The 26,467-nt window shown below is 39.5% G+C and overlaps 1 protein-coding gene across 2 annotated transcripts in view; it reads right to left on the bottom strand.

Moving 5' to 3' along the window:
- MDFIC2 (MyoD family inhibitor domain containing 2) overlaps window positions 1–26,467 on the bottom strand; it is a 125,342-nt gene that overhangs the window by 6,404 nt on the left and 92,471 nt on the right. For both annotated transcript variants that reach the window (XM_023548031.2, XM_023548032.2), the window contains one exon: window positions 4,396–4,617. In XM_023548031.2, coding sequence (XP_023403799.1) covers window positions 4,396–4,617 — 222 coding nt within the window. The remainder of the gene's footprint in view (window positions 1–4,395; window positions 4,618–26,467) is intronic.

The following is a 26,467-nucleotide window of genomic DNA, read 5'->3' as shown; positions in this document are numbered from 1 at the left end:
GAAAGGAGCATGTTTAATTACAGTGGAAAAGTCAGCGGTGCAAGGAGTTTCCACAAAGGTATATGTGGTCAGCCCCACGGTCCTGTGCTCCCTGACTTTGCTGTTCTAGCTTTACATCTTGTCACCAGGATGCTCGAAATAAGGAGAGGGGACAAGAGGCAGCTTTAGCCACCCTCGGTAGTTCGTGCACCATTGCTCAACTCCAGAAAAACACCCCATGCTACCTTGGGGACCATTATCCACAATAGCAAGAATATGATTCTTCTAGAAGGGACCCCAGGTAGACAACACCCCTCCTCCACAGAGCAAAGGGACAAAAGTCCCAAACTGGCCGAATCCTCTCTCGTATTCTGATAAATTAATGTGCTATTCCAGAGAATTCAGCATAATAATGAGATTCATGACACATTAGCTCCAAATGAGTACCGAAAGTTTTTGACCAAAAAGTATAAAAACTCATTCTCACTCTTCCAACATCTAAGTTCTTAAAAAAAATCTGTAATGTAGAATGGGAATAAATAAAGTATGACTGAATGCCTTTCTCCAGCTGGAGTATCATCCCTGATGTTATCAATTTTAATAGATACTTAAATATGTCAAGATCTATTTAAGTTCAGACAAGCACAAGTAACATTCCAGTCAGTTCTTTAGAACTAGAATGACTGGATTTGGGTGATACTTAGTAAATTTGTGCTTATGTTTTTTTCTGAGCAAATGAACTGAAATAATTATAAAATTGAAACATTTTATAAGGTGCCACTACTGCATTTAATTGTATGAAATTTACAGTGTAGAAAATGTAATCATTTTATTCAGTAGTCCATGGTGTAATTAAGACTATTCTTTTGAGGGATCTTGTAGTTATGATTTTCCTCTTCCACCTGGATGAGACGTCTGAAATTCAAAATTATACATCAATTAGGTATATTCTCAGGACTTTTTTTTTTTTTTTTTAAGGAGGCTGATTTCTACTATCATGGGGGTCCCTGATTTTATCATCCACAGGGATGCTTTTGCAAGCAGAAGAGGGTAGAAACCAAAGCAGGGACGCAGAGAGTTCTTTGGACTTTTTCCATTTTATTCGGGAAAGGGACCACACATAATGAACCCCAATTTCATAATAATGTTGCAGCACATAGGCTGTGATGTGTAGTAAAGAAGCTTTTAAACTCCCATCAGAGCACACTCCATGAACTGTGCTGACGGATGTCACGCATTTTACAAAATCTGCCTGTGTGAGGCTTTTCCGTCCTGTTTTAAGTGGGGCGATGTATATAAATAATAAATATTAGCAATTAAGCATCCACTCCTTTGCACTCATTTATACATTTAAAAAGAAATTAACTACAAACTACATAAAAGTGGATGTAATCTGCTCTTTTCCCTTCTGTTTTCCCTGCTGTTCCCAAAAGAGATTTCTGTATTTATCTCAGTACGAACAATGACCCCAGCGCTCAGCTTCTGCATCCTTAAATTAATTAACTACCAAAAATTCCCCCAAAATAAAGTGAGTCCGATTTAACCTTTGTTTTTGTTGCTGTTTGCTGTTTAGGATAACGAACATTTTCTATCACTATTTGTGGGTCTTACTCTGGGTGTCTCCCCCCTGCCCCCCCACGTCTTTCATCCGGGTCCCAAAAGCTCTTACCGCTATTGGGGAATTTTCACATTGGGAAAAAGGAAGGATGTTGTCAACTTAAAACTTAAATTTCCTGGGTGATACTGGCTTTAGCCCAGGCCATGAGAAAAACAACCTAACTCAGTAATCCTCATGAATATCCTTTGCTTTTTTGGATAAAGAGCAGTCTGTCGTTTTTCTGCATGAGGCTTGTGAGTATCAGTTGCTATTTTAACAGAGCAGTCATTTTGACCCTTCCCTGAGAATGCAAGGTTTCAGGTAGCATGCTAGCTGGGTTGGTCTTTTTCATTCCCAGGACCCCAGATAGGACAGATCAGAGTGGTTCTGGAGAGGCACTATGGTTTACTGTGCGCATATGTACAGTGGTGGGTCCTAAGTCTGGGATCACTAGCCAGAGACACACAACAAGCAAGATCCAGGCATCCCTGATACAATCCATTAAAATGCTGTAGCATCAAAACATTCTTACAGATTATTTTAGGGCAATAGTTTCAGGGGTTCATCCAGCCTCCCTGGCTCCAGGAATTCTGGAGTCTATGAGAATTCGAAATTCTGTTCTGCATGTTCCCCCCTTTTGATCAGAATTCTTCTATAGACTCTTTGATCAAAATGCTCAGTAATCGTAGCTGGGCACCATCCTTTTGTTCTAGTCTCATAGCAAAGGGGCAGTTGTTCATGGAGGCAATTTGCTACACATTTCATTTCCTTCTCCTATTCCTGACTCTTCTTCTGTCGCTCCAGACAAATAGAAACAAATTGTTATGCCTTGGATGGCCACTTGCAAGCCGTTAAGATCCCAGGCACTACACAAGGGAAACTATTTCTCTGAGATAATTTTTAAACCTTAAACCAAAAATATCTCCCGAAGTCTTCTTAAAACCAAACAGTAGTTTGACTTAACTACTGAAGAATGTCTGCCTTGAGCATTGTGTTCTTTTAAGGTTTATCTATATGGGATCAAATTGACAACAGCAACTCGAAAGTTAGGCAAGAAGCTTAAGAGGCAGTGAGTGAATTTATGTTAATGGAGAGGGACAATTCGGAAAAGGAGGTTGAGAAAGGTTACTCAACTCGAAGAATGTAATCAATGTCACTGAATTGTACATGTAGGAATTGTTGAGTTGGTGTGTGTTCTGCTGTGTATAGTCTCAACAACAACAACAAAAATTAAATAAATGATTTAAAAAATGCTCTTGTAGCGGACTCTCCCATATTACCTGTTTGGCATCAATCTCTACCAAAGCCAGAAACCTGGGCATTATCTTGGATTTGAGGTTGTAACCTGATAGTCTACAGGCTAAAGCTGGCCCAAAGATGTGTGTTGTTTGGAGGGCCTGAGGCTTCAGGAAAAAAAAAAAAAAAAAAAGATCTAGTTGTCAACCGTTGAAAATCTGAAGATTTCACAGTATACTTCAGGTCTCCGGTTTTACTTGAAAAACATGACTGTCTTCTAACTCTGAGCCTATATTTCCTTCTGGCAACAATTAGCTGGAGCTGAGTGGAGGCAGGAACATTTAGATCCGAGGTGTGCCTCTTCAGTTTGCCACAATCCTCACCAACCCTGTTGTTTACTTCCAGCTTACTTCATTACTCACATTATCTCCTGACAACTGCAGATAGTTGAGTCTGTAGCTTCTGGTCTAAAGCATTCATGACAATTGCCCAAGACACCACAGGTTAGAAATCTCTCTCCTTCCTTTCTAAAACCATAATGAAAATGAAAGCTAAATCTGAGTGCATAATATATGCTAATTTCTGTACTAGATGCTTTACAGGTATTACTTCATTTGATTCTCAAAACACCCTGTGGTGTGTTAATAGCCCCATTTTACAACGGAGAGACTGAGATTCAGAGATGATCAATAATTTTTCCAGGTTTATGCAGTTAATAAGCTGCAGAGTTAGGAGTTAAACCAATGTGTTTCTAAAGTTCCTGTTACACCAAGTTTATTTATTTAGTTCTTCTTATTTTCAGAAAGTAAATATACACTTAAAGACAGACAAGAAACTGTACCCTGTTACATTTTCTTTTGGGAAACTCCAGGCTTTCTGTAAGTGCAAATGTAGATATGGAACACTACAAAATTCTTGAATGGTTTACGTCTCCTGTAAAGGTGCCTGCAAAATGAACCTGAATAAAATTCCTTAAGTCTTGGTATGGAGCCCTTGACTTTGAACTTGACTATGCTGACAATTTACCACCAAATCAATTGTAAATTGGCTTTGCAAATGGAATGTGCCTTTTGTGTCATGTACAGGGATGGTGTGGTCTAGGTTTCCACCAACCAGAATGCCTAGGGAGTGATATTGCCTACAGAAACCAACCCTTTTTCATAGGCTGCTGATGTAAGCATCTTGATGGTTTATACAGTCTATATATATTTCCAGCACCTAAATACCATTATGCCACCTTCTGTTTGCCTGGAATCACAGGCTGAATAGTCCCAGATCCCGGAAGGGAAAGAAGTTTGTCATTTTTCCTCTTTTGTTTCATAGTCCTGTAGCAAGAATGCTTATACCCAACCCCAGCTATTTAAAGTACGTTGCCTCTGATTCCCGGCTTTGAGAACAATCTACCAAGTACCCTATAATTGCAAAGTGACCCTGACATGTGTCATTCACCAGGGTGTTCAAATCGAAGCCTTCCTGTTTAATATTCGTAGAGACTTTTTGTCCAATAGCACATGTGACGATTTTACAGGAACTGGGGGTTGGGGAGCTTTATTTAAAGATGGGTTGAATTCTGAGAAACGTACCCTCGGTGTCTCTCTGATGAACTGCAGTATCAGTTTGGAGGTAGGAAAATCTTGTTTGGCATTCTTCAAGGGAGGACAGTGATGTGCTGGAGTCTGACAGTTTTTTCTCATTGGGGGTTTCTTTGGCTGGTCCATCTGTGATATTGAATTCGGATACTGAATTTATAACGATAGCATTAAAGGGTTTCTCATCCGCATGCTTTTCGTTTGTGAGTTGTGTATCTAGACAAAAAAAGAAAACACACATACACAAACCCTCTATAGTTTGCAAAGCCTAGCGATCTAAGAATGGATATTGGTAGAAAAGTTCACATTCTACTCTTTTATGAGAAGGAAATCTTATTTAAAAGAATAAAGCATTATCGAACAGGGTATTTTTGAATGAAAAATATACATAAGAATAAAAGAGTGCAACAATTATAAAGTTTAGCACACATTAGGATTTTCTCCTATTGCAGTAGTTTGTAACAGTTATTTCTAGTTTGGGTTTTTGGTGATGAGTGGGGAATCAAGTAATATGTTTACTTCGATTAACAAAATCTCTTAGTGTGTTGTCACATTCTGTCATAGGGTATCATGGAGCTGAAAACTAATAAAAGGGTCTCAGATGCTGGATATCCCTGCTGAGTAATTTATATGGCCACAGTCAAGTCACTTTGTTTCTTTGCCTCTATTGATCTCAGTTTCCTCCTCTACAAGAAAAGTGGAAATAGATGAAAAGTCTGTAAGCTTTTTTCTACTTCTGCTCTGAAGACTCCACTTTCTCTGCCACCCCTTTCTCTGCCTTGGTGTGTGTTAAGTGCCTATTCAGATGATAGCCTATACAGCCTTAGGGTATGTTTCTTGAGAAGACCCTTGATTTCTGTGTAACTGCCTGGAATAATTGTTAGAGACATGCAGGGAGCTTTTAGGAAAGTTCTTGACTGAGACTTTGGTTTGCAGGGGCATGGAGAAGGTTGGGGTTCCCAGAGTGGTGCAAGCAATTAACATGCTGTGCTGTTAACGGGAAGATTGTAGGTTTGAGTCCACCCAGAGGCACCTTGGAAGGAAGGCCTGGTAATCTACTTCCGAAGGATCAGCCATTGAAAACTCTATGGAGCACAGTTCTACTCTGACACACATGAGGTCACCATGAGTTGGAATCAACTACACAGCAACTGGTGTGGTGCTTCATAGGTTTGAGAGCTCATGGATTCATTCACTCATTCCCACATAATAATTGACAGTCTGTTATGTAACAAGCCCTGGGCTGGGTTCTGAGGTTACAGTAGTGACTAAGCCAGGCATGGTCCCTTGCCTTTAGGAGCATCAAGCAAGGTAGCAAACTGATACCAAAACCAGACAAAAACACCACAAGAAAAGAAAACCACAGGCCAATTTCTCATATGAATACAGATACAAAAATCCTCGACAGAATACTAGCAAACAGAATCCAACAGCAGGGATGATTCAACATTAGAAAATCAATCACGTAATACACATCAATAGAACAAAGGAAAAGAACCACATGGTCATCTCTATGGATGCGGAAAAAGCATTTCATAAAATCCAACACCCTTTCTCAAAGAAAACTTTAAAGAAGATTGGAATAGAAGGGAAATTCCTCAATATGATTCAAGGCATACATGAAAATCAAATAGCCAATATTATACTTAATGGAGAAAGACTTAGACCTCTCCCTTTAAACCTGGGAACAAGACAAGGGTGTGCGATCTCACCGCTTCTATTCAATGTTGTATTAGAAGCCAGGGCAATGAGACAAGAAAAAGAGATTAAAGGTTTGGAAAAGAAGAGGAAAAATAATCTCTATTTATGGATGATATGGTCTTATATAGAGAGAATCCCAGAGTCCATAAGAACTTCCAGAGCTTATAGAAGAATTTAGCAAAATTGCAGGGTACAAGGTCAACAAACAAAAATAAGTTGAGTTTCTATACGCCAGAAATGAGAAATCCGAAATGGAAATTAGGAAAACAATTCTATTTGCAGCGGCATCTGAGAGATTAAAATAAAAAATACCTAGATATAAATCTAACCAGAGACAGGAAGGGCTTATACAATGAAAATTATGAAACAGGGCTGAAAAAGATTAAAGAAGACTTAAATAAGTGGAAAGATGTGCCATATTCTTGGGTTGGAAGACTTAATATTGTTAAGATGTCAATACTACTCAAAACAGTCTACAGTTTCAATGCAATTTCAATCAAAACTCCAACAGCCTTCTTTACCAAAATAGAAAAGGCAATCCACAACTTTATGTATAACAGCAAGAGGCCCCGAATAGCTAAAAAAGCAATGTTAAAAGAGAAGAAAAGAGTAGGAGGACTTTCACTTCCTGATTTTAAAACATACAGCTACAGTAATTAAAACAGCCTGGTACTAGTATAACAACATACACATAGACCAATGGAATAGCTGCTAACCGAAAGGTCAGTAGTTCGAACCCACCAGCCTCTCTGCGGGAGAAAGATGTGGTCTGCTTCCATTACAGCCTTGGAAGTCCTATGGAATGGTACTATTCTATTATGTCCTATAGGGTCGACTTAACAGCAATGGGTTTAGTTTTTGATTAGGCTGGCTGAGATTAAAAAAAAAAAAAACAGAAAGTAACAAATGTTGACAAGGATATGGGGAAATGGGAACCCTTATCCATTACTGGTGGGAATGCAAAATGATACAGCCATTGTGGAAAACAATGTGATCGTTCCTCAAAAAAACTAAACATAAAAGTACCATTAAAAAAAAAAATGCCTTTGATTTGATTCCGACTCATAGTGATCCCATAGGACAGAGTAGAACTGCCCACTAGGGTTTCCAAGGAGTGGTTGGTTGATTCAAACTGCCGATCTTTTGATTAGCAGCCAAATGCTTAACCACTGAGCCACCAGAGCCCAGTGGAACTACCATGTTGTTGTTGTTGTTAAGTACCATCCAGTCGGTTCTGACTCATAGCGACCTTATGCACAACAGAACGAAACACTGCCTGGTCCTGCGCCATCATTACAGTCGTTGTTATGCTTGAGCCCATTGTTGCAGCCACTGTGTCAATCCACCTCGTTGAGGGTCTTCCTCTTTTCCACTGACCCTGTACTCTGCCAAGCATGCCATCATTCTGGCCGCACTTCTTCCAAGACAGAGTTGTTCGTTCTTTTGGCAGTCCATGGTATATTCAATATTCTTCGCCAACACCACAGTTCAAAGGCGTCAACTCTTCTTTGGTCTTCCTTATTCATTGTCCAGCTTTCACATGCATATGATGTGATTGAAAATATCATGGCCTGGGTCAGGCGCACCTTAGTCTTCAACGTGGCATCTTTGCTTTTCAACACTTTGAAGAGGTCCTTTGCAGCAAATTTGCCCAATGCAATGCATCTTTTGATTTCTTGACTGCTGCTTCCATGGCTGTTGATTGTGGATCCAAGTAAAATGAAATCCTTGACAACTTCAATCTTTTCTCTGTTTATCATGATGTTGCTCATTGGTCAAGTCGTGAGGATTTTTGTTTTCTTTTTGCTGAGGTGTAATCCATACTGAAGGCTGTGGTCTTTCATCTTCATTAGTAAGTGCTTCAAGCCCTCTTCACTTTCAGCAAGCAAGGTTGTGTCATCTGCATAATGCATGTTGTTAATGAGTCTTCCTCCAATCCTGATGCCCTGTTCTTCTTCATATAGTCCAGCTTCTCGTATTATTTGTTCAGCATACAGATTAAATAGGTATGGTGAAAGAATACAATCCTGATGCACACCTTTCCTGACTTTAAACCAATCAGTATCCCCTTGTTCTGTCCGAACAACTGCCTCTTGATCTATGTAAAGGTTCCGCATGAGCACAATTAAGTGTTCTGAAATTCCCATTCTTCCAAGTGTTATCCATAGTTTGTTATGATCCACACAGTCGAATGCCTTAGCATAGTTAATAAAACACAGGTAAACATCCTTCTGGTATTCTCTGATTTCAGCCAGGATCCATCTGACATCAGCAATGATATCCCTGGTTCCATGTCCTCTTCTGAAACCAGCCTGAATTTCTGGCAGTTCCCTGTTGATATACTGCTGCAGCCGTTTTTGAATGATCTTCATCATATGACCCAGCAATTCCACTCATAGGTGTATACCCAAAAGACTCAAACAGGGATTTGTACACCAGTGTTCACTGCAGCACTATTCACAATAGCTAAAAGATGGAAACTACTTAAATGTCCATCAACAGATGAATGGATAAACAAAATGTGGTACATACATGCAATGGAATACTACTCAGGCAGTAGAAGAAACGAAATCTTGATACGTGCTACAATATGGATGGAGCTTGAAGACATTATACTGAGTGAAATAAGTCAATCACAAAAAGACAAATATTATATGACCTCACTTACATAAAAAGACAGGAAAAGGCAAATGTATACAGACCAAGGTTTATTAGTGGTTATCAGGGCAGGAGGGAGGGGGAAAGGAGAGGTTAATGGTGATTGAAAAATCTCATTGATTAAGGGTAGGATTGCACAGACAATTATTGTAATTGCTGTCAAAAGTTGTATATCTATAAAAAGTTGAATTGGAAAAGTTGTGATAGATATATTAACAGAAACAACAGAAAGCTGCTGAGACTGCTTATGTACAACTAAAAATATCACGAGATTTGGTTCCTTGGTTCGGATGTTTAGGATCAGAGTTTCATGGGACATCTCAGTTAATTGGTTAAATAACATATTTAGTGCTTCTGTTCTACCTCCTAGTGTTTTGCATAGTGCCTAGGGTCTTAAAAACTTGCAAGCAATCATCCAAGTCATGACAGTTGGCCTCTATTTACCTGGAGCAACAGAAGAAGGAGAACCAGGAATAAGAGAAGGATATTGAACATGTGGCTAATTGCCTCTGTGGTCAGTTGCCTCTTTTGCCATGAGACCAGGAGAACTGGATGGTACCTGGCTACCATTACTGAACATTTTGATCAAAGATTCTGTAAAAGAGTCCTCATCAAAAGGGGGAAATGTAGAACAGAATTTCCAGTTTTAATGGACTCCAGAGTTTCTGGAGACATGGAGGCTGGATGAAATCCTGAAAATATTGTTCTGAGATGATCTTTGAAATTTAAACCAGAAAATATCCTTTGTAGCCTTTCTATATGGGATCAAAGTGATAACAGCAACTTGAAAGATTGGACAATGAACCTTAGCGGGCAGTGAGTTTATATTAATGGAAAGAGGAACAACTTAGAAAAGGAAACTGAATATGGTTGCACAACTCAAAGAATGTAATCAATGTCACTGAATCTTACACATAGAAATTGTTGAATTGGTGTATGTTCCGCTGTGTATACTCTCAACAACAGCAAAATAAAACAAAGTAGCAAAGAAATAATTGCTTAGGTTATAATATTGAGGAATATATTAAAAAGCGTACCATGAAATCATGTTAGAGGTACAACCAGACTATGTATGGAACAGATTAATTTTAACTCATCTACACCTATTAAGAGTAGCCGAGCGGTACAGTGGTTAAAGTACTTGGCTGATAACCCAAAGGTCGGTGGTTGGAACCCACCAGCCACTTCACTGGAGAAAGATGTGGCAGTTTGCTTGCATAAAGATTAACAGCCTTGGAAGCCCTATGGGGTCATCATGAGTCGAAATTGACTTGATCGTGCTGAGTTTGGTTTCTCTGAAGATAGAGAAGAAGCCCTGGTGGAGCAGTGGTGAAGAACTTGGCTGCTAAACACAACGTCGGCAGTTTGCTCCTTGGAAACCCTGTGAGGCAGCTCTACTCCGTCCTATAGGATCACTATGAGTCGAAATCAGCTCAACAGCAATGGGTTTTGGAAGATGGGAAAGAGTTAATAGAAGAATGTATTCTCAAATGTGCAGCCAGGTTTATTGATTCCAAGGACATCTTTAGGTCTAAGCCATGGGCAGTCCTGGTGATTTGGTGGCACTATTGGGAGGTGATGAAGATGCGTTCTGCAGAACTGCCTCCCCTTTGCTAGCCCAGTGCCAGTCCCATTCAGTAACGACCACTGAGCGACTGGGACAAAGAATAAAATTGCCAACCTCGTTTGATTTTATCAGGCTCATGCAGTTCAGTGCAGGAAATACATTGTTGCCAAGTTCATCATCCTTGTTCTTTCAAGGGTTGCTGCTTTAGTTTGGCGCAGATGAAAATCTCCACTTTGTTCTACCCAATACGGCTGTGGTTCCAAGAGTTGTTTGCGCATTAAAATTACCTGGGGAATCTTTTTAAAATCTGGAATTTTTAAAGCCCTAACAACTCCCCAAGACGTACTAAATGACAGTCTCTGGGGGGATTTTTGAAGCTCCCCAGGTGATTTCAACATGCAGACAAGTTTGGGAACCACTGCCCCAACAGTCTCCTACTTTTGAGAATGAAGGAAGGAGAGAGAGCATCCCATTGGCTTGCTCATTAGTGATGTTCAGAAACTAATCACGAGGTAATTGCTTTCTGAAGGGTTCCAACCGCACCAGACCTAACAGTATGGGGCACAATTGTCTTAGATCATTTTTGTTTGTTTCTCATTCTGCAAACAGCCTTGGTTTGGAACAATGTTTAATTTTCCTTTCCTTCCCCTTCTGCAACATGCATTAAACCTTTAAACTAGTTGTGGTTTCATATAACCTAAAAGGGAATAGGGTTGGATCAAATAGGGCAGAAATAGGTGTTCAGGAAAACATCTATTGTATGAATGTTATTGAGTACTTGATAAAATTGGCTAAACAGATTGGGAAACTGCAGGCTTCCTTTAATCCCAAGAGGGATTCATCAAAATAGTGATGTGAGGATGACAACAATGCTTACGATGGTAAAAACAATAAGTTTATTTTTCTTACTTGGGCATCAAAGCAACCAGGGACCAGCTAATATCACAAACACATGGCCATTCACGTTATGCCTTAGAGCAGAACTTCTCAACCTCAGCACTGTTGACATCTTGGGCTGGATAATTCTCTGTTGTAGGGCTGTTTTGTGCATTGTAGATGGTTAGCAGCATAGCTTCCTCTACCCACTAGATGCCAATAGTACCTCTCTCCCCTCATGCCCAGTTATGACAATCAAAAATGTCTCCAGTCATTGCTAAATCTCCCCTGTGGGACAAAATCACCAGGTTGAAACCATTGCTTTACACACACACACACACACACACACACACACACACAGAGTTATGTACATTTTATGTCAAACTCGATGGTCCCACTCACGTATCTTATTGAAATTAAGCATCACGACAACTCTAGGAGGTAGATATTGTTCCCTGAATAGATGGGAAATGCGTGAATTAGTATCCCCAGTTAACAGATGAATGACAGTAATAAAGCTTTAAAGGTCTTATTTGGGTAAGTTACACAAGGTCTCCTAGTTAGTAAATGGAAAAACTGGTATGTGAACCCAGGTCTATCTGGTGGATTCCAAAAGCTTACTTTCTACACTCGTGTCTTATATTGCACAACGTTTTCTCTGATTTATTCTTAGCTTTTATCACTGCCTCCTAACTGCTGAGACTTCACATCAGCAAAACACTCCTCACCCTAAATCCCATGATATTTCAGCTACCCCAAACCGAGCCTTGCAAATAACTTCGCTGTACAGATGTGCCTTTTTCTGAACAGTCTTGCAAAGCGAGGCTACCTTCCTGCACACTCAGGGAATCCTGCCTGTTCAGTTCCAGCTGCTCTATACCACACGTTAAAGAACAGTTCAGAAAAAGCTGATAGATAACGAAACCGTGATGAGTGTAGAGATTGCAGCAGCTATTTACTTACAGCGTTAATTAACAATCAGCTCAAATTATCACACGTAGTCGGGCTGTATGTAATTTAAATTGCTTTTGCACAAAGTAATTCGGTAACCAAAAAAAAAAAAAGTTGGATAGAGGTTACTGGAATGTAAGAACATGCGGAGAGTACAGTATACAGCCAAGTGATATATGATTCTCTTTTTGAATTTTGAGACAATTTTAAGTACAGCATTTTGAATGTAAGTGGTGCGCTACATGAAGCAACCATTTGGAGCACACTGGGCTTGTACTGAGAGAGTTTTCTGGAGAAGTTAAACTGCCATTCATAAAGTTATTTTAATTCCATAGCTCTGTTTATATTTTTATTTTTTTTTTCTTTCCCCAGTGGGAACTATGTTGCTCATTAGCAAATCATCTGACATACACATATTTCGGAGCCCAGGCTGTTCAACCCAGGATTCTAACATCTGAAGTGAGTCACACACAGTCTTTGGGTGAATGTTACTGACAAGTTCCATCTTTTATAGATGGAATGCCAACAATAATTCCCCCAGATTTCTTCCTTTGCGGGGTTATGTGACTTGGTCCTCAAAGTATTATAAAGTAGCATAATCTAGAAGAAGAAACACATATGAAGAGGTATCATCTTCTGCTGAGAAAATTATTTTGGAATTAAATATGGAGCTTGTCAAACTATATTTGGAATGTCATACATAGTTCCGGACATTAACTTACAGGGAATCATGTTTTTTATTCTACAGAAAAAAATAAACCAATATGGGGACAAATATTAGAAGCCCAACTATATTTCTTTGAAATAAATTGAAGTGTATCTTAAAAGTTAGTGAAATAGAAAATTCATGTTTGGGCTGGAAGTAATTGCAAGAACCAGTGGGCATAAACTTAAGTAACAGAAAAGACAGACAGTTAATTAATTTTTTATTACCATTGAGCAAATGTTATTAATTTAATTCAATTAACATTTATTGAGTACCCACATGCAAGAGATGAATCAAAGGGACAGGAGCTGTTAATTTATTTACTTTAAGTTATTAAGGAAGCATTTTAATGATTTTCATTTTGGCTCACGAAATGTGCCTTTGCATTTTTGGTCTTCGCGTAGTCTCCATTTGAGTCATTATACACAAAAGCGTTCAGATTATGAATAAGTGGTATCTTCTCTTCCCTGCCCCTTTGATTTCTATTCTTTTTTCTTTCCCTTTTTTTTCTTTCTCTCTCTCATTCACTGGCTGATCTCCCCAATCTCTCTCATTGACTTTTTTTTATTTTCCTCCAATGCCTTCAACATGTTTATTCTCCAAGACTTTCTCCTCTGTTCTCCTAGTTCCTTTCTTTGTACTGTACCCTTGAAGGTCATAGTCACACCTTCAATATTTTCTTTGTGAAGTTGTTCCTAAACCTCTATGCAGACAGCCAGGCATGTAGGCAGTATTTGCTAAGCATAAACTATGTGCCAGGAGCCCTGGTGGTACAGTGGTTAAGCACTTGGCTGCTAACCAAAAGGATTGGCAGTTCAAACCTGCCTGCCAGCTGCTTCATGGGAGAAAGATATGGCAGTCTGCGGCCTTAAAATTACAGCCTTAGAAACCCTATATGGTGGCTCTGCTCTGTCCTATAGGGTCTCTATGAGTTGTCATCAACTTGACTGCAATGGGCTTGGGTTTAAACTATGTGCCTGGTTCTGTGTTAACCAAACCAAAACCAAACCCAAACCCAGTGCTGTCGAGTCGATTCCGACTCATTGTGACCCTGTAGGACAGAGTAGAACTGCCCCAGAGAGTTTCCAAGGAACGCATGGCGGATTTGAACTGCCAACCCTTTGGTTAGCAGCTGTAGCACCTAACCACTACACCACCAGAGTTCTGTGCTAAAGGCTGGGCAATTCGAAGAAGAATAAGAAACAATTTCAAGAGGCTCACAATTATCACAAATTGCCATCTCACACTAGTCTAACTGACTATTGAATATTTTATTTGGGTTAATAGCCAAATCCTTAAAATTATTGTGTGTCTTTCTACTAAGCCCCCATTCTTCTCCCCAAACTGAATAACTCTGGATATTCCTGGAGATGTCACCGTCCATTTTCTTTTCATTGACTTGTCATTTTTCTAGTTCCTCAGGCTTAAAAATATTCTTGATTTGTTCCATCCTTCCATCCCAACATTTAGTAGTTTTTATCTATTCTTGCAAGAAACCCTGGTGGCGCAGTGGTTACTAGCCAAAAGTTTGGTTGTTCGAGCCCACCAGCCACTTAGTAAAAGACCTGGTGATCTGCTCCCAGAAAGGTTACAGCCAGGGAAACCCTATGGGACAGTTCTACTCTGTCATTTAGGGTTGCTATGAGTCATAATTAACTCAATGGCACACACCACCACCACCACCAAGATCATCCTTGCTTTCTCTTTCTTGGGGCTACCACTCAGGCTTAATCTTTTGTGCCTCAAATCTGTAGTATTTTAATTGTCGCTAGTCTCAACCAGAATAACAGCCTTCTCCACGTCATCCTATACACCGTAATCAAAATGATATTTTGAACAGTATTCGTCTGATCAGAAACCCTGCTGGAGTGGTGGCTAAGAGCTACGGCTGCTAACCAAAAGGTTGGGTCGGCAGTTCGAATCCACCAGATGCTCCTTGGAAACCCTATGGGGCAGTTCTACTCTGTCCTATAGGATCGCTGTGAGTCAGAATCAACTCAACAGCAATGGGTTGGTTGGTTGGTTGGAGTCATCTGATCATGTTCGTCTAGTAAAAAAAACAAAGCAAAGCAAAGCAAAACACACACAGATATCATACATACACTCATATAGACAAAATGCTAATGGCTCACTATTACCTGAGTATTTTCCCTTGCTGTCAACGAACCTACCCATCCTACTGCCAAACTGCCTTTTGAAACAGGTAACATGTCACTAAGTTTTTCTTGTGAGATGGAAACTTTAGAACGCTATATGAAAATTATGAGATAAGCCTTTAAGGCAGTGTGGTTTTAATTTTAATTCCAGACCAAAATATTTAAAGTAAGTATATATTTCAAATATATGGGCCGTTTTTTAAGCTATGATGGTGAATTATATTTTCCCTTGGATTTAAACTATAATATGCCTTAGAATTTACTACTGTAATTATCCATGGTTGAAATCAGATCAAGGCAGACAAGTGACATTTCAAGGTGTAAGTTACCAAACCATTAACAAATTATTATGGTAAGTAGAAGTAGCTAATTGAAGTCATACTGTAGAGGGGGAAATGCCTTTGTGTGTGAAGTTTGTGAAGTTACCACAAACGCCAGAAATGAATTCAGGTTTTGTTAGACTATATGGACTACATTCTCCACAGTCATGCATCCAACATAAGCAAAAATGGTGAAAACCATTAGGAAGAGTTGGAATCACACTTTCTAGACTTTAGATAACTATTATACCCAAATTGAGTAACATTTTTGAAAATTGATATATGGCTGAAGACAGATCAAAACTAGAATGATGAGAGTAGAGGGTCCTGGACAGAGCCGGAGAAAAATGTAGAACAAAATTCAAACTCACAAAAAAAGACCCGACTTACTGGTCTGACAGAGACTGGAGAAACCCTGAGGGTATGGTCCCTGGACACCCTTTTAACTCAGTACTGAAGTCACTTCTGAGGTTCACCCCTCAGCCAAAGGTTAGACAGGCCCATAAAACAAACAAGAACACACAAAGCTCAACCATGTATATGAGACTAAGTGGGCGCACCAGCCCAGGGGCAAGGACGAGAAGGCAGGAGGGGACAGGAAAGCTGGTAATGGGGAACCCAAGGTCTAAAAGCAGAGAGTGTTGACGTGTCATGGGGTTGGCAACCAATGTCACAAAACAATATGTGTATTGTTTAATGAGAAACTAATTTGCTCTGTAAACCTTCATCTAAAACACGATTAAAAAAAATTAGGGCGATAAAGATTTCTCAGCACTGACTAAAGTATAATAAAAGGTGATTGATACAAAAATAAGCTCTGTTTAAAAAAATAAAAACACGTTTCCTTTTTGGCAGTCAAGTGGGATAACTTTTTCAAACAGAGGGATGAAAGCTTCCTAAAAATATTCTCACCTTTTTGAAATGAATGGGAATGAGTAATTCATGGCATGTTCAACTGCTGTATCCTGTTTCTTCAGCTGGACAGAACAAAATCTTGGGTGCGTTAAATTTAATTTTTGAGAATAAAGGGGATAAATATAGTGGACATTTTTTCTTTAATTTTCAAATGCCAGCCCTTGTGGGAAAATGTCCTTTAAAGACATTCAAGTCACAGCAGCCTTCTCATACATCATCATTTTGATTTGTCTTCTGCAGAGCTTCAACTAAAACTCTGACTTGAAAACCGTTAGATGAAATGTTTATCAGAGACTCTGACAAGAGGACCTTTTAAGCCTTTTCCATCAACCTTAGTAAATCTCTTTAAAAAAAAGAAAAAGAAAAGGAATATTATTTCTCAAGAAATAATAGCAGTGAGTCTTCAAGGTGGAAAGGATTAAAGGGTAAGAAAAACAGAGAGGGTTGAATGTGATCCATTCTCCAAGCTTCCTCAATACCTGCAGTGTTTGGGGCTGAGGTGGTTTTTTGGCCTAACCCTTCTAGATAATTACCTTGGGTTTCTGCTGGCTGCCATACTTTGCAGTGTAGACAGACATACCCATCCCTGTCCAGTTGATTCCAACTCATCGCGACCCTATAGGACAGAGTAGAACTGCCTCATAGGGTTTTCTAGGCTGTAATCTTTACAGAAGCAGACTGTCACATCTTTCTCCTGCAGAGCAGCTGGTAGGTTTGAACACCAGCCTATCTACTAGCAGCTGAGCACTTAACCACTGTGCCACCAGGGCCCATTAGACAGACATGGGACAAGAGATACACTTTGATAGCTAGATTATAATCTGTTAAGAAGGAGCAATTTGCTCCTAGGGGTTCTTTGAATCTTCTTCAGGCATGAAATTAGTGTCTCCAAATATGTCTCCATTTCATTTGTATTTATTTACCTTCACTTTCACGTTTGTATAGTATGTCTCAAAAAATAAAGATTATGTTATCCCAGCCAAAAAAAAAAAACCTTAGCGGTTCTTACAGCTTGATGCCACTTGGATTAGTAATACAGGTTTAGGCTCTGAAAAAATAGAGAAAACCAAACAAGCTCTAAAACTCAGGCATAATTGGTATTATATACACAGTTGATATTTTATTTTTACTGTCAGTATTTAAATATAAATGTCAAAAAATTAAACTATAATTATTCTAAGTCTTCTCTACTATGTTAAAACCATTGCGATTTATTCATCCCAACCTTTTGAATGTCTTTTAAAGTCTCTTCCTTGCATTATCCCATTTGAGGCTCACAAGAGTTCTGTGAACTAGGTATTATTATCACTGTTACTTCCGTGAGGAAGTGGATGAGGTCAGAGATTTTAGTGCTTTGCTCAAGATTACCCAGCTGGTAAGGGGAAGAGCTAGTACTTGAACTTCTGCCTTCTAATTCTTACGGCGGTCACACTCGGCATTCGCAGACAGCTTTGCGAAGCCAGGCACTCTTGCTGTGTGCTTTTCTGGAGGATAACTTCTTTGTCCCTTCTGCCTTTCCACTCTGCAGGTTAACTGATCTTGCTGCTGTTTGATCAAGAGGCATTTTATGTGCAGTTTCAAAACTAGAACTCCTACTTAATAACGAATAATTGTGATTTCCAGACGTACCCCTGAGAGCTCAGTGCAGTTGTCATCTCATCTGCAAAGATTCCTACAACAATCCTAACCCCACTGAAATTAGCTGTTCCCTTTGGGGGCCCCTAGAGACCTGAGCTGATATCTTCATGAGAAGCCCTTGCTTTATTTTATTGTACTGTGGTTAATTGTGGATCTATTTCTCTTCCTCTTTCTGTTGTGAGCTCCTTGTGGAAATGCGTGCCCCATTCACCTTCGACTTCCCAGCACGTGCATAGCACTGTGTTGGGTAGATCCAATACCAGTTGCCGTTGAGTTTGACTCATCTGTTATGAATTGAATTGTGTCTCTCCTCCACCAAAATACATGTTGTAAAACCTAACCTCTGCTTGTGGTTATCATCCCATTTGTGAATGGGTTGTGTTTGTTATGTTAATGAGGCAGGATTCGGTTATGTCAATGAGGATTAGGTTATGTTTACTATATTAATGGGCAGGATTAGGGCATATCTTGAGTCAATCCCTTCTGAGACACAAAAGAGATTAAACAAGCAAGCAAGCAGGCTGAAATGGAAGAAGAGAGATGCCAAGCCACGTGAAGATCGCACAGGAGCAGAAGCTCAAAGAGACAAGCACCTTCCTCCAAGCCAACAGAGAGAGAAAGCTTTCCCCTAGAGCCAGCACGCTAAATACAGACTTTTAGACTCCTAAATGGTGAGACAATAGATTTCTGTTTGTTAAAGACACCCACTTGTGTGTGTTTCAGTTATAGCAGCGCTAGATAACTAAGACAACACAGCCACCCCATGTGTGCTGGCGTAGAACTGTTCTCCACAGGGTTTTCGCTGGCTACTTTTTCTGAAGTAGATTGCCAAGACTTTCTTGTGAGGCATCTCTTGATGGACTCAAACTTCCAGCCTTTCAGTTAGCAGCTAAGGGATTTAACTATTTGCAGTACCCAGGGACTCTGTCAGATCCCAGTGCTGTCGAATCAATTCCCACTCATAGCAACCCTATAGGACAGAGTAGAACTGCCCCATAGAGTTTCCAAGGAGCGCCTGGCGGATTCAAACTGCTGACCCTCTGGTTAGCAGGCGTAGCACTTAACCACTACGCCACAAAAAGGGTTTCCATCTGTCAGATAGCAAGGGTAAATAAATCTCAGCTGACTGATGAACTGACAGAATAAATGTGGGGTATCTGGATTTGCAGTTGACAATGGGCTCATCTTCTCTAGGACAGGTTTTCTGAACACATCGTCTGTCTATCTTTTCTCTGTCAGTCTGGACATGCCAGTTGATCCTGGTGAAAGTCTACAAATTTCTCTCTTTTTTACTAAAATATATGTTGATTTTTATTTCATTTTGAAAGCAATATTTGCATTTGTATCTGTAAAACTGTAAAACTAAAACAAACCCATTGCTGTCAGTCGATTCTGACCCATAGCAACCCTACAGGACAGAGTAGAACGCCCCCATAGGGTTTCCAGGCAATGGCTGGTGGATTCGAACTGCCGACCTTTTGGTTAGCAGCCAAATTCTTAACCACTACAGCAATGCGTTTTTTTTTTTTTTTTTTTTTGTATATCCTGTTTATTTATTTGTTTACTTGCTTATGGTAGGTAAATCTCTCCCACCCTTAACTAAAATGCAACCTTTATGAAAGCGGAATTTTTGTTAATATTAATCAGATGCTGTAGCCTAGAAAATGCCTGGGACATAAAACCAAAAATCCAAGCCCACTGTCATCAAGTTGATTCTGACACATAGCGACCCTATAGGACAGAGTAGAACTGCCTCATAATGTTTCCAAGGCTGCAAATCTTTACAGAAGCAGACTGCCACATCTTTCTCCTGTGGAGCAGCTGGTGGATTCTAACCACTGACTTTTTGGTTAGCAGCCGAGTGCTTTAGCCACTGTACCACCAGGGCTCTGCTAGGTACATAAGAAGGAAAGAATGCATAGATAGCATTTCTTGCATGACGTCTCTTAAATTATTTAACAATTCCCCTATTTAAAGAAATATATATTGTTTCCACTTTTTATTGTCATAAATATTCTTGCAATTATTTTCCATAACCTTCACACGTATTTATTTGTTTATGTAGGTTAAATGCATAGGATAAGACTTATTGAATATGTCTTGGAAAATAGTTGCTGGAACTTATTCAATAAGTCCTGTCCTATGCATTTAATTTTCGTAAAGATCTTAATATAATTTGCCAATTATCTGCCAGAAAGATTGTGCCAATTCATATCCATACCAACAGTTATTGGCAATAATTTGTTCATTTCTCTGACTAAATCTAGGTTTTACAATTAAAATAATTTATTTTTATCAATTAGAAAGGAACTTTGATTCAACTCTCCAATTTTCTATAGCTGAAAGAACAGCCTTCCACTACCACAAGCAGTAGAAGGCTTTTCAGACCCACTGCCTTTTTTGGAGAATTTTTGTTCCACAACTAGATTCCCCGGTAATTCTGAAATCTCTTGCATGATACGGCATTGGAAACCCTGGTGGCGCAGTGGTTTAAAGCTACTGCTGCTAATCAAAAGGTTGGCAGTTCGAATCCACCAAGTGCTCCTTGGAAGCTCTATGGGACAGCTCTACTCTGTCCTATGGGGTAGCTATGAGTAGAAATCGACTCAACAGCAGCGGGTTTGGTTTTTGGAATATGGCATTAGGCAGTTAAAAGACACTTGTTCTGGGTTTATTGACCATTACAGTCTTAGCAAAAAACATTTGTTGAATGACTGATGATTAGATTTGACTTATCGACTCAACTGCAGTGGGTTTTTGCCTTCAGGTATGGAGCCCTGGTGGTGCAGTGGTTAAGTGTTTGGCTGCTAACCAAAGGGTGGGCAATTCGAACCCACCAGCCACTCCGTGGGAGAAAGATGTGGCAGTCTGCTTCCGTAAAGATTTATAACCTTGGAAACCTTATGAGGCTGTACTGCTCTGTCCTATAGGGTATCTATGAGTGGGAATCGGCTTGATGGCAATGGATTTGGTTTGGGTTTTTTGTCTTCAATTCATGAGGGCTCTGAGATGACATCTGCTGAGGTAGTTTGGAGGCTCCCTGTAGGTGGATCGGCTTTGAAGAAGTTAGTGTCAATTGTGATAAACCTATACAAATGTAGGACAGAGATAAAGTTTAGACAGACCCTGGGGAAGTTAGAAGTGAAGCCACCCTGGGCAGAAGGATAAGAGAGTGTGTGCCCCATGTATTATGTAATCTAAGGGCCTAATGGGGGTGGGGTAAAATCTATTTTACTGGTTGCCCACCTGGTGGAAAGTGTAGCCCAGTGATCTCCACAGTGACATACCTAGGGATGCACAGTTCTGTCTAGGGGGTTAGAGCATTTATTTGTATTTATATTTTTAAATCCCAATATTATAGCTATTTTGCATAGTTTATAATGTACATAGCAATTAATACGGTAACATGTATCTATTGAATAAATAAATAAATATACACGTATTAGGTAGACTTGCTATTTTTCCCTTTTTTTTTTTTTTTTTTTTACTAGTAAAAGTTCATAATAACAAGTTTGGAGACTGCTGTTCTATGTAATCGATGGAGGTCAGCTCTCTCTTGCCCTCTCGGACTAAGGGTGACTCCACTTTCTTATGCTTCTTCTGGCACCCAGGGCGCAGTTGCTGGAACATTTACAGCCACCGACAGCTGCAGTAGTGGCCTGAGTAGACTTCTCCTCTGAGTTTCTATAGTGGTAACAGGATTAACAGGCTCTATTCTGGAAGTACTTGGGTGGCATAACACCTCCCAGCAGCTATTCCTGACAAGGATGTGCAGATGGAAATGCATATTTATGTCACTTAAAGCCTACAAGAGACACAAGGATTTGAGCTATAACAATAAATAGAAACAAAAATTCTCTGGAGTTTTTGGTAACCCGTACTCAAGTGCATTGACTGTGCTTGGCGCGAGACCTACAGTGTGCTCTTTGTCCAAGCATAAAATATTCAGCGCTTAGGCATGTTGAGGTAAACTATTCCGAATATATTTTAGAGTGTTAAAAGTTACCATAAAGTTAGGTTAAAATTTCAGGTCTTAAAAATAAAGGACAATTTTATAAAACATTTGGGCTGTTTCAAGGAAAATAAAAAAGTCTTTAAAAAAGACTGCTCATTTGTTCTATTAATCAATGACAGACATTTAAAATTTATTACCAAAAGCCCAATAGTCATTGTAGTCACAGCTTCCAAGTTTAAGGTAATGTCTATACAGCAGCCCTTGATACAACCTCTCCTAGCTTCCTTCTACAGCCTCTATGAAAATACAGAAAGAGAAGAATGCTCACATGAACAATATTGGAGTTTGACAATCCTGGGAAAAATTTACAGTAAATATCAAGCCATTAGAATTGAACTGGAGAATTTAATCGGTATGGCACTCAGGCTAGCTATGCTGAGTAAAATGAACAATTTTTGTTTTCTCTCTGCTCCTCTTCCGGGGATCCATGTTCTATGTCAATCAGAAAACTGGCTACTGTCTCTTTTGAACAGGTATTGCTTTTTGATGTGACCAGAGACTACAGCTCTTTATCATGCTAACCAGTCCAGAAATGATTTGTTACAGTAAACAGAAGAAAATTTTCGAAAGTTGTTTGAGGCTCTCTTTAGGTTGCAAGAAAACATGAACTCTAAGAAAAAAAAAGAAGAGATAATCTTAAGGAGAAAAAAAAATTGAAAAGACAACAGGACAGATCAAAAGGACATGTGAAGTAAGAAAGATTCTGAAGAAGTCAAGATTTTAATTACAAAATTAAAATCTGCTGTAGGGGCAGTAGAACACAGAATCAATACTGCAGAAAATATCATTAGTAACACAGAGAGCAAACACGAAAAAGCCTCCTCTGACTCAAAAATGTTAAAGTTATAATGATAAAAATGATGTTAAATGCAGAGGGCGGGGCACATAGATCTTACCTGAGAGAGAGATTTTCCTAAAGAAGAAATTTAAATACAAGCTGTATTCAAAGCAGGGCTTTGAACCAGTTCATTCTGGTTCACCCTCCTGCTGAGAACTTGCATTTCCATTCCAGATATACTGAGCCAGAATCTACACTTTAAAAAGATCCCTGAATCACCTGGGGATCTTGTTAAAATGTAGATTCTTATTCAGTGTATCGGGTGGAAATGCAATTTCTCAGGGTCAACCCAGAAGGAATAAGTTCTAAGCCCTAATTCAAAGACAAACCTGAAGAACCTGTCCTGAGTACAGTTTTTGAGTGTGTACCTCAATGCCTAAAAAACAGTAAAAAGGGATCCACAATCCTGAAAAATATTTTGAATTACAAAAATAAAGAAAAGACCTGTTGCACACCCAGATAAGCAAAACTGGATCACATAAGGACCATCCACAGGTTGGCCCGAAATCATTCTCACGCAAAACTAAGTACTGGAAGTACCAGTGGTGTAACATTTAAAAATTTTTGAATAAGAGAATTAGATGATATCTCAATAATTTTATTCTCAGTGTATCTTTTATGTGTGAAAATACAATAAGGTATCATCATGTATTTTCAGAAGAAAATATACTACCCTGAAAAAAAAAAGTTCTTGAAAAATCTATTTGAAGTCATATTTTAGCTGACTGAAAGAGCAAAAACACAAATTAAGAAATCAGATTTTGAGAAGCTGTGGCAAGAAAAGAATAAGAAATTGTCCCGAGGAACCATCAGTAGGTACATTAAACTTACTGTAGAAATATCGAGGTGAATTTCAACATACAAAACTAATCTTGACTTGACACAGTCAAGAACCAGCAGGTACATGGAGGGGTTTGGTCTCCTTTCAGGCTGGCATCTGAGTATAATTTATAAGAAAATGTTTTTATTATTAATTTTTATTCTTCATAGGGCAGTAACTTAGAAACTACACTTAAGAAAAATTCTCTGAAAAACCCTGTACCCTCAAAAATATTCCCTGAATATTCCACATTTTCTTAATGAGAATGAGTTTTCCAAATTTTCTGAATATTCCAATCTTTTGGAATGAAAAAAAATTTTCTAATGAGCATTTCAATGCAAAAAACCCTCCAGTGTTGTAGAAAAAAATATATAATTTCTTCATTGAAGAAATATTCCTTTTAAAAACTACAAATATAAAATGAGAATTTGCAAAATGAGTGCTGCAAATACTAATGTGATGATACAAAGCCAAGAGAGTCAGCTGGAAACATTAGTGACCAGAGTGATCAGTGCACATATATTGATCATTTTCTTCTTTGGAAAGTTTTATGAGCATTTCCTTTGTTTAATGAAAGGAACGGTAAAGGCAAGTATATGTCTTTATCCTTAATTATTCTCTAAAATATTTTCAGAAAGAAAGGAGGACATGAAAATTAGGGCATTTTGGAGAAGGCCTTGGAGGTAATAAATGTTTTGAAGAGAAAGCAACTTCAGGCTGGCTGTACGGTACTTTCAGGAGTCCCTGAGTGGTGCAAACAGTTAAGTGCTCAACTACCTGCTGAAAGGTTGGCATTTGGAAACCACTCAGAGGTGCCTCAGAAGAATGTCCTGCTTCCAAGATGTCACAGTCTTCAGAACCCTACGGAGCAGTTCTACTCTCCAAGATGGCACAGCCTTCAGAACCCTACGGAGCAGTTCTACTCTCCAAGATGTCACAGCCTTCAGAACCCTACGGAGCAGTTCTACTCTCCAAGATGTCACAGCCTTCAGAACCCTACGGAGCAGTTCTACTCTCCAAGATGTCACAGCCTTCAGAACCCTACGGAGCAGTTCTACTCTCCAAGATGTCACAGCCTTCAGAACCCTACGGAGAGTTCTACTCTCCAAGATGTCACAGCCTTCAGAACCCTACGGAGCAGTTCTACTCTGACACACACGGACTTGCTGTGGGTCAGAATCAACTCAAGGGCAGCTAACAACAACAGCCCTTTCAATTCACAAAGTGTTTTCATATTCACCACCTCACTTGAATCCACATTTCCTTCTGCCAGCACCCCCATTTGTATCTCCAAATTCTGTGGCTACCCTTTAAAGATGCCATTCTTTTTAGTCAGACTTTCCTTTTTCAAGTCTTACCTTACTGAACTCCTAATCACCGTTCAAGACTTAGCTGAAATAGTACTTTATTTATTCAACAAATATTTAACAACTGCTATTTTTTTTTCTTACTGTGCTCCATGCTTTCAAACTCTGCCAGCTACTATGACTACCAGAATAAATAAAACCCATTTCCTGCCCTCATAGTGATTGTATCTTCTTTGAAGTCTTCCCTGACTTGTCAGCGAAAAGGTGGTTGTTTCCATGACATTCTGTTTATCTGTGTGTCTTTCTCGCTATGAGGGAAGGGAACTGCACCTTGGTATACCTGAGGCTACACCACCAGGTCACCAGTTGCCAAGGTGTGAATTCCAACTCATGGCAACCCTGTGTGTGTCAGAGTAGCATTGCACTCCACAGGGTTTCCAATGGGTGACTTTTCAGAAGTAGATCACCAGGATTTTCTTCCAAGGTGCCTCTCAGTGAACTTGTTCCCCCAACTTTTGTGTTAGCAGCTGTGCACATTAACTATTTGTACCACCTGGACATGAGCTTAGCATAGTACCTGGGATAAAGGTCGAATGAATGTAGACATGCAACGGCTTACTCAGTAGTACCCGATGGAACATTTACATTCTGGCTCTCTGGCTTCTAGGCCTATGTACATCCCCCTATATTATATTGCATCTACAATAGGCAGAGTTAATAGCCAACACTGGTGAAATAGTTTCAGATTAGAAGTTTTCAGATATGAGGTTTTTTGGAAACTGAGTAGAATTATAGAATTTTTCATATGGGATAAACTGTAGATGTCCATCAGTTTCATCTCCCACATACCCATCCATCCATCCATCCATCCATCCATCCATCCATCCATCCATCCATCCATCCATCCATCCATCCATCCATCCACCCACCCCCCCACCCCCCCACCCATCCACCCATCCATCTATCCATCCATCCATCCATCCATCCATCCATCCATCCATCCATCCATCCATCCATCCATCCATCCATCCATCCATCCATCCATCCATCCGTTTAGTGCCTGCTATAATAATAAAAATGATAGCTAACATTCACTTCATACTATAGGAAGCTTTGGCTAAGTGCCTTAAATGAATTCTCATTTAGTCTTCACAATAACCCAACGAGAAATGTATTCTCCCTTCTATTTTCCTAGTAGGGAAAATGCAGCTTCGAGGAGGAGGGTGCCCTGCTTATTCATGGTTGTATTCCTAAACCATTCATGGTTGGAGTAAGAATTTGAATTTAGGCATTCCAAGGCTACAGACTTTCCCATTAAGCACTGTGGTATATGCTGGAGATACAAAGATGTATGAGACATGGTTGTGCTTTGGGGGACTTTATGGTATATTTTGAGGAAGCAAACATGTCAACAGATAGATTGCCTCACAGGCATCCATGTATGCCATTTCTCTAACCTGATTTTTTCAAACCTATATAATCCCCCTTAATGACTTATGCCTGGCTGGAACTCTAGCAATGGGGCTAGATTCAAGTGAAGGGGGAGGAAGGACAGTGAGATAGTGTCTTATATGATAGGACCCAAAGCAGTTTGGCCG

Source organism: Loxodonta africana, chromosome 22 (genome assembly GCF_030014295.1).
Source record: "Loxodonta africana isolate mLoxAfr1 chromosome 22, mLoxAfr1.hap2, whole genome shotgun sequence".
NCBI lineage: Eukaryota > Metazoa > Chordata > Mammalia > Proboscidea > Elephantidae > Loxodonta > Loxodonta africana.
The sequence above is the reverse complement of the archived record's forward strand: the minus strand, read 5'-3'. Positions and strand labels throughout refer to the sequence as shown.